Here is a 9,652-nt window from a genome sequence, read left to right as displayed (position 1 = left end):
TATTAGTTGATAATATTATTCTTTCCTAGAAGATTTTAAAATAAAATTTTAAACTTTTGGCAAATCTGGATAATTTTCGTTTTGAAAACTTTACAGGCTCCTAATAAATTTTCTTATTGGACCATTCTTTATTTCCTTGAATTTATTATTTTGATCTTTTGAAGGCACAGAGTTTAAAAACAGATATGTCTCGGAATTTTCGCTAAGTTTGACTTGAAAATTGTCTGTAAAAGCCAATTCTAAACCAAAGTCCTTGTAATATCTATATAATAAAGAAAGGATTTCGTTCCTGTACAGCTATGCATTTCTACACCGTTGGTCCGATCGTGATGAAATTTGGTACAGAGACTACTGATACCAGGCGGTTTTTACCAACGACATTCATTTTCCCCCCAGAGCCCCCCTTCATATAGCCCTCATATAAAATTCATGCTTTTTTGACTACTTTTTGAATTTGGCGCCATAAATGTTGTGTGAAATTCACTTTTTCTCTTTGCAATATCTGTTGGAGGTTTTGCATGGCCCATCTATATAATAAAGAAAGGATTTCGTTCCTGTACAGCTATGCATTTCTACACCGTTGGTCCGATCGTGATGAAATTTGGTACAGAGACTACTGATACCAGGCGATTTTTTCAATTCGTCACAAATCTCTTCTCTTTTAAAAATTTGCGCGAAGCGCAACAAATCCCCGCGAAGCGTTATTAAATGAATTTAAAAACTCTTTCTTCAATCAAAACAATTTAAATAAAAATAAAATTTTTTATGTCATTTTTAGGATCAAAGCCGACAAAATCTTGGTTAAAGAACCCACATCTTCGTAATTAATTCTTGTCGCGAAAGGGTTAATTTATGCATAGGTATGTAGATTAAATAATTTATTTTTCGTTCTTAAGACGAACTGAAGCAAATCGGGCGAAAGTTCGGTGAAGAGTGGGAGAGAGAGGTGAGTTCCAGAGGCCCGTGCAAGACCTAAAATTGTGGCAAATTTTTGAGAAGACAGCAAGCTCCCCGTTGGGTACGTCATACTACAGTGCCTCTTGCTTACATAAAGAGTTCGCCCCCTTCTCCCCCCACAAGAGCCCCCAGGTGTAGAAGAATTGAGGCATATATAACATTATTATATCAGCAAATGGCGTACGGCACTGGAGCACAATAACATCACAACATAAGCCCAGTAGACCATTGCGGGCGTCTCGCAAGTGGCTCGCTTGTGATTTTTCTTGGTGGCTTCTGGGCGGAAGGAACTCCTCACAGGCTAGCTCGCGCGCTTGATGGCCCCTTCAGAGAAAATGCCATCCAGCGGAGGTCAAGGGAGGGGGTTCACGGTGTTGTGTATGGGGAAGACGCACGGTGGAAGATGCGAAGAAGCTCAATTAATAAATTTTAAGTGACTTCTTGGACTATTTACTCCACAATTTATGGACACACCACCTGAAATGAGGTAAACGAGTTTCCTCTGCTCTTTTTTCTTCACCTCTCTTATATTGTTCCACTCTCTTCTTCTTTTAGAATGTTTTTTTCTCGGTGACACGACAATTGCCAATTGAATTAATTTCTACTATGAATCATTGAGAGGGGAAACATTTTTTATGAAATGTTTTTTTTTCTACTCTCTGTAGCCTTATCAATGAGACGCAGGGATGTAGCTTAAATGTACCTAATGTTGCTTCTTTTGAGACTCCATCATCACGGTTAATCCTTCTCACTATCGAACTGCATGAATTCCATTCTTAAGGGGCATGAGAAGGAAATTCCCCAATCCTGCAGCGTTGCGGATTTTACGAGACGATTTATAAAAACTTTTTAGCGGGGTTCGAAAGCCGATTAAAGCGATACTTTTGCCTCAGTGCTGTTGCATAATCCCATAAGAAATGGTTCAAGGATTTTCATGACCTTCGCATTTTTAGTTACATATATTTCCAAGAGGGGAAACAACGATGAAGAAGAAGGCAACAAAAAACCAACCCCCGAATGAAATTCACCCAAAGAGGAGCGGAAGTTAATGCAACGAAGACATATTTTTTTTAGAGGTTCAAATAAGAAACTGAATGGACAGAGAGTCGTAGAGAGAAGTGACCTTGAATGGGCAAAAGAATATCACTGAAACACTGTGTGCTAAAAATGCAAATGTTGAGTGAAATAATAGCCACACACCAGCAATGCATAAATACACAAATTATTTCCCTGCCGGCATTTTCATTCATAAAAAGCTCTCCCCGCGCGCAGCTTCCTTTCATTGTTCTAGGGTTTGTTCTCTTTTTTTTTCTCCTTCAGCATCCATTTGGCGGAAATCTCACATATAGAGTTTCCGATTAATTAGCCATATTTTACAAAAGCAAAATGCGATGTGTTTCCACACTGAACGAAAAAAAAGTCGGACGCGTATCACTCAGCAAATCAATTGTGGTAGCATCGTGACGCCATTAATTACGTGCGATCTGTGCCCGAGAAGTGGCTGCGAAAGAGAACATTGTATGGTAAAAAGTTCACCTCCTTCCTGTCACATTTCTCTTATCGCGCCATCCCAGCAGGGGGAAGTTTCACTAATTTCGCGTTTAATACCGCGTTTATGTGATTAACAAAATGAAGAAAGATTTATGATGGTTTCAAGCTAGAAAATAGTCAAATAATTTTGGAAAAAGTTCAATTCAAAAGTGAAAATATTAAATTTTAATCCATATTTGGGCATTTAACTAGAATTCAGGCAAATTTTTAAAATATTTTGTTTCAAAATTGACTTTAAAATCACTTTAATAATTCCTAGAGTTTTTTTAAATTATTTAATCATCTTTTTTACTTTAGGGAAAAAGGGGAAAAATGAAAATCAAAACTCCTTTCTTGATATTCCTTTGCAAAGATTCTCAATCCTCCCTATCCATACTCTCTGTCCCACACACTTGGTGTTCTCTTTTAACCGTCAACAAAAAAAAAGAATCGAAAAAGAAGCAAAAATTCTTTCTCATGCCAAACCCTGATTGTTTTTGCGCCATCAATGCAGGAGACTGCCTTTCAGAACTCTCAGAGTATCCAATGAGAAAAAAATCTCAAGTGTTGAACAGACACAAATCTTTCATACAATATTGTCTTTCCCAAACACACTCCATGGCAGCCGCCCTGCTATGGAAGACAAAAAAGAAGGAGCTGGTAAAAAAAAAATAAGCAATTCCATCAACGGAACTTGCGCGATAATCTCGCACCCAGATAAGGAATTTTCGCGCGATGGTGGATTTTGCAAGAGCAAAGTGAATTCCAGTGTTTCGCCTCGACAAAGGTCAAAAATTGCAAATTTGCTGCACTTGTGCACAAAATGTGAAATCGAGAGTCATACCCGCGCGATAGTTTGCAAATTGCCTATGTTGGACCACATGCTGACAATGAGCCTCCGCGGGCAAACTGTGGCAGCAAAAAACCATCAATTAATAGAGGGCCCCGCGTTTTTTTGTGTGTATATTATGCTCGCGCGTACATCGCAATGGAAACATGGTGTCGCATTTGTGAGCCACTCTCTTGTGTGTTATATTAGCAGCAATTGATACACCCGATGTTGCAACAATCTGCTGAGCACATGCTGAGAAACATTCTATGATATATGGAGAAAATTTCTTCTCCCCAAGCAAAGCCTTTATAGGGATGATCTTAGACTTATTTTATTTTAGTTTAAAAAAAAGTAAAGAGGAAGATCTTCTCCCGGGGACAAGCAATTTCATGCTTGGCAGCTTCCGCAGTGAGGAGAGGAGAAGTGCTGACCTTCCTGGCGCGAGTATTGATGGAGGGAATTTTTGCCTGCCTGGCTGAGAGAGACTTTGGTGAGACAAAGAGTCGTTGCAAAAAAATTACAACATGTCAAGATCGACAGATCTCAGAGATAGAGGAGAATCATCTCATTTGCATTTTTATTAACCGGGAAAGAAGCCTCAATTAGACTTGAGGAGACAAGATGAAGCTGAATGTTGTTTGAAAGCTAAGATTGGAGATTCTTCTGTTTTTTTTTTTTCAAGGTAGAGACGAGACAAAATATTTGCAAATCAGTATTTTTTTGCACGTGACTCCCAAAATAACTGCTGACCTTCCTCAGGGGCTGGAGAAGATTAATTTTTTTTTATTTTAACAAATTTAGGAGTTATTCTTCGACGAGTGTTCCACTTGTGAAATATTTAGTAGGGGAACGTGGCCTAATTCGGACCTTTTAAGGCCTTTTTTTTAATCAGCTATTACATAAAACTGAAAAAAAAACTTTAAATGTAGAAAGTTATTGGAAATAAAAGAGCATTAAATGGGCTTTAAAATGGTACCAAATTTTAGAATGTTGTTTTTTATTTTATATAATTTTTTCTCATTCTGCGTAGGCCTTTGAAGGTCCGAATTGGGTCACATTCCCTTATAGATCTTTTCAAAGTTTTTCTTATTGTAAATTTTTAAGAAGGATTTTTTCAAGGTTAAAGAAAGGATTTCATAATTAGTATTTAAGCAGAATAGAAAAGAATTACCCTGAAACACTAGTCTGTAAAAGGGTGAAATAAATTATTATTATTATTAGAAAAGAATTAAGATAGAATTTAAATAAATCAATCATTTTATAGTAATGATCTCATAATTTCTTACAAAGTCGAATTTTATTTTTAAATTAAAATTAATTTTGAATGGAAAAATCCGAATTCGTTCCTTTAAGAAGACTTTCTAAAGTCAATAATTTTTAAATTTCATTTTTATTTAAATTTTTGATGATATTTTAGCAGGAGAATTGCTTCTGAAATTATTTTAATAATTTCTTTCATTATTTCTTTCTCGATGTTTTTTGTTATCTAATTTTATTTGTGTAAGAAATCTCTCTCAAATAATTATGGGAATTTTAAAATTAATTTAAATAATATCAATCGTTTTAGAATAAATTAATTCTACAATCAAAATAAATATAAGGAGCCAATTAAAGAAATAAAATAATTAAATTCCTTTCTTTCCGAATCTTATCTCTCTCACTCCTTGTAAAAAAAACAAAACAATTTTGTGTATTTCTGTGCGATAAAATTTGTATAATTTTCATCAACTTGCATTGGATGCCATAAAATTGATCATTTGCATAAATTGAAACTGAATATGGGGAATTGGCAGAGGATCGCGCGCGAGGCCCTTTCTCTCTTCTGTCTAACTAAATTAACCAATTGATCTTATCGTGATGGGATCTTTTCCTGAAATTCAATAATGTCACTTCATTAAGGTAAAAACGTTGTCTTGCCATTTTTGCATTGCGCACCGCACAATCTCAACGCGATCTTGTCCAGAGCTCGATCACTTTGTCACGAGATCGCGCGGTGGAATTTTAAATAAATATAAGTAAATGTATATTGTAGGTATAAATGTATTTTAAGCTGCCACATATCACCTCACAAAAGCCAAATCAACTGGACTGCACACGTGCATCAGGTATAAGAGAACACCCAACTTACTTTTTTTTACCCCCCAAAAAATGTGCCATCATCAGAGTTTTTAAAAGAAAAAGAACTTCTCCCCCCTAGTGAGGTGTGGAGACGTCAAAGGAATTTACTTTGGTGCGTCCTCTCAGCAAAAGTTCTCGCGCGATTTTCCATATCAAATTGCAAAAAGGTACAGCGCAATGGAGGATAAAGAGGCAATTTTTGCAATGCAAGGGTAGGTATAACATTGCAGGTGAATTAATGAGAAATAGTTGCAGAATCACAGGGAAAAATTGAAAAGTGGCTACAAAGTAGCAAACAGGCCGCGTCTTTTGAGTGCGTTTGGCACCTTTTTTGCACACTAAAGAGCAAATACGGTGTGCAATCAATTAAAATCAATCTGCCGATCGTTCCGCATATCGTTTACCTGACAAATTGCATTTTGTCCATCATCCAGCGATTTTATCTCACGAAGGTTGGCTTTTTTTCTGCTTCTTGTTGCGCACCCCCTTCTTCCCCTGATATCCACACGCTTTGACACATCTCACCGTGAGATATATGTATTTTTGACGAGTCATCGTCCACCCAAGAGAGGTGTGAGTGCGTTTTAAACTGCAAGGTGGATGATCACTTTACACCTTGTTTTTCTCATAAAAGACCTCTCCCGCCTTTCGTCTTGTGTGGACGGATCTCCTACATTATATGGAGTCCCAACCAAGAATGGTTAATCCTCATCTTGTTTTTTTTTCCTCTTTAATTCTCATCTTATGAGATGATTTTCTTTGTTTTTTTAGAAATAAGATTAAATTACTTTTAAATTTTTCATCAAGAACATTTTAGTTTATTTGCAAGGCTTCGAAGAGTTTTATAAATCTTAAAAATAGTTTTTTTTTTGTACAGGAAGCACAAAATATTTTTATTTTTTGATGAATTTTACCATAAGAAGATTAAAAAAAAACTTTAGCATATTAATAAATTTCAGTTATTATTTGTGATTAATTTTAATTAACACTATCAATCTCCCAGATGAAGGATGACAATTTGCGATCTTGACTGTGAAATTCAACAATTTCCGATCATTTTCCATCGTCGTGCGGCCTCATATCGCGGCATTGTTTTGCTTAGAAGTGTGGGAACGTCGCATGCCCGACTGCGTTGAATCTCTCTTTTTGATGACTAATTGCCAACCAGGGTCTTATTCTGCTTGTTTTTTATTCCTTACCTCTGGATGGCTTCTGTTGGTAGTATGTAGATGATATTTCCTAAACAAATTGCTTAATCACAAAACACACGAAAATTATTCGCCCAGAGTGAGGAAGTTTCAGATAAATCATGAAGTGGATTTATGTGGCACGGTTAACTTTGCTATACTTCTCCCGACACTCAACCACTGTCCATCCTGCAACACCTACAGCAAGAACCCCCAGGGCGCCAATTAGCTTAAAACGAGCACACAGAGTTGTAGAAAGGGCGTACGTCATGAGGAAGCCAATTGATTCCCAGAGGCGATAGTTTGAGAAGGCGGCTTCCTTGTTCTGAGCAAAGATTGCGCCGTAGATTCCTGGAGAACAAAAGGAAGCTTAAGGACTGTCCTGATGTCGGTTTTGACGCCTGCTTTACTCACCATTGAGTTGAGTCTGCATGATTGCATCAGCAAGGGCATAGAGCCCGCAAACAACAAAGAACATCCACCGTTCATGAGGAGTTGGATGCCAAAAGAGCATAACAAAGTAGGAGCCAAACATAGCAGATAGTCCAATTACGAGAATTCTTATCCTTCCATGTCGTTTTGTAAGGAAACCAAATAGAACGGAACAGAAACCGTCAAAGATACCAAAACTAACGAGAATGAAGCCAATTTCATCAATTCCAAGGGTACAGGAGATAAAAGCCTGAAAATAGAGGAAAGTCCTAAAGTAGGTAAACTACAAACTTCTTCGTTTAATTCCACCTACTTGCGTTAGATCTGCAGCTAGGATTGCCTGCTCAATACCAACGGATATTGTCAGAGGGATCATTAGGAGTTGATTTGTCTTGCAGAATTGCTTGAATGAAGCCTGCAGGAGCTTTGCTATGCTGACTTCTCCACCCTTTTGTTCACCGTACATGGTAAGAGGGTCAAGAAAGCAAGCCAGGAGGATCACAGCTAGGAAGATACAAGCTAAGTAGATTCCCATTATAAGGAATATTTCTCGATCAGCAGGTCGTTGTAGATTGGGGATCTCCTTTAAATTGGCTGCACAAAAATTAGCTCCACAGAGGGAGTAGTCTTCAGTGGCGTTGGAAGACTGAGTAGGAGGTGGTGAGAGAATGAGGCTTGAAATAAGATTACCCCAGAGTTCAGCTGAGTCCCAGCAGAGGTAGAAAATACCAAAGAATCGCACGATGATTGCTTCAATGGATTGATTGGTAATTCTCGCGTAGACATGCGCCACCTGAGCTAGGTACGTTGACTGTGAAGCCCACATGGGAGCAGCTCCGAGTCCTGCAAGGCATCCAGCTGGGATTAGGGTGTAAATTCGCGGGTAGAACTGTGCAGCCAAGTAGGGAACGTAGCACAGCATACTGCAGCAAAGAGTCCACTTAGCTGTTAACTTCTTGATGGCCAGTGTTGGGATGAAGATGCACGAAATGATGATGGCCCCAAAGACAGCACTCAGTGACATTGTGCCCAAACCCCCATCCGCATTGATTGACGACTGAAGATTCCCCGTACCCTGGAAGGCGGTGAATTGCAACAGAAATGCCACGGAAATGATGGCGATATTCTTGAGAATCCTCCACTTTCCCACATCATTCGCGCTGTCCGGAAGCGCATTCTCAACCACATTTCCGACACTTATCGTCATTTTCCCGCAGTCTGTGTGCACCAATCAACAAAATGCACACGTTATAGGGTTAAAGAGAACAACAAAACACGAAAAACACTTTCGAATCACCTATCAAGCGCACACGGGGAATGATTTATGATCGGTCAGGTGCAAAAGGTGTTGAAATGCAAATGCGTCTCTTATTTGTATAGATCCAGCGCCCCGTATTATTTCATCTCTTACATACGTGCAATGTTTACGACCTTGTTGCACCAGAGAGAGCGACTGTCCTGGTGATCATCTATTAATGATCATACAAAAATAATATTTATTGGCACGATCACCACACAGTCCTCGCGGGAAAAAGACTTTCCGCGTTATGCAATTGAGAAGAAAATAATAAAAAGAAGGTTTAAGAGCCAAGAAAGAGATCACGACGAATGTAATGGAAACGCGTGCAGGCACCCAAAGAAACTTTGTCGAAATGATGTTGTGCACGATCATTTGGTCAAGAGATCGCGCGCGCGTTCTTTTCATTGTGAAGTCAATCATAACGCGTCCAGTTATTAGAGTTGGTATACCACAACGCGGATGGGTCAGTCTATGCGTTGTAATTTAATTTGTGAGTAGTATTAGTAGGCAAGGTCGATTTTTTGTAAAATTTAGCAATTTGACAGATTAAAATGCTTATATCTTAAGTTCTAATAGACCTACAGAAATTTCTTGACTAGTTCTGGAAAGGTATTGAAATAAGCTATAATCTAACATATATTTCGATACATTTCAAGGTCACCTCCAGAACACAAAATGGCGGATTTTTGTTTCACCAAAACAGTATTTTGCACTTTTTGTCCTCAAGGAATGGTTCTAGAGGTTTCTGATGTTCCAGAAAGTTGTAGAGTTTTGTAAAACCTTCAATTTGATACTAAGATGAGCAAAATCGGTCAAGCCGTTCAAGAGATATGGCTCTTAGAACTTTTCAAATACAAGAATTTTTCAAATGGCCATATCTTCTAAACGGCGTCATAGATTTTCTTCATTTTCGGACTGGTGAAAGATATTGAGTCAGGCTACAACATATCAAAAATTCAAGGAAATCTATGATCGGAATTCGAAGATATTGCCCCTTAAAGTTAGGCAATTTTTGTTTTTGTTTTTAGCGCCTCTTGCGGATGTTTTTGAAACTTGAAATGTTCTAAACAGTTGTAGGGCTTCTCAATACCTTTCATTTGATACCAAGATGGTCAAAATCGGTCAAGCCGTTCTCGAGATATATCGAAAAAACACTTTTTGCTTTAGACCGCCATATTTGCTAAACGGCTTGACCGATTGTCAAGTATGAATTGTTGATGAAAATATCTCACTGAGCTCTACAACATAATAAAATTTCAGACCTCTAGCTATAAGGGAAGTGGTTGACGGTATTTC

The 9,652-nt window shown here is 38.0% G+C and overlaps 1 protein-coding gene across 1 annotated transcript; it reads right to left on the bottom strand.

Moving 5' to 3' along the window:
• Positions 1–6,224: 6,224 nt before the first annotated feature.
• Positions 6,225–8,739, bottom strand: LOC129796102 (UNC93-like protein). The gene is made up of 3 exons (XM_055837829.1): positions 7,370–8,739; positions 7,039–7,306; positions 6,225–6,975 (listed from the first exon to the last, which is right to left on the bottom strand). The coding sequence occupies exons 1-3, from the start codon at positions 8,261–8,263 to the stop codon at positions 6,758–6,760; spliced, it is 1,380 nt and encodes a 459-aa protein (XP_055693804.1). The 5' UTR covers positions 8,264–8,739; the 3' UTR covers positions 6,225–6,757.
• Positions 8,740–9,652: the final 913 nt, after the last annotated feature.

Source organism: Lutzomyia longipalpis, chromosome 1, assembly GCF_024334085.1.
Source record: "Lutzomyia longipalpis isolate SR_M1_2022 chromosome 1, ASM2433408v1".
Lineage (NCBI taxonomy): Eukaryota > Metazoa > Arthropoda > Insecta > Diptera > Psychodidae > Lutzomyia > Lutzomyia longipalpis.
The sequence above is the reverse complement of the archived record's forward strand: the minus strand, read 5'-3'. Positions and strand labels throughout refer to the sequence as shown.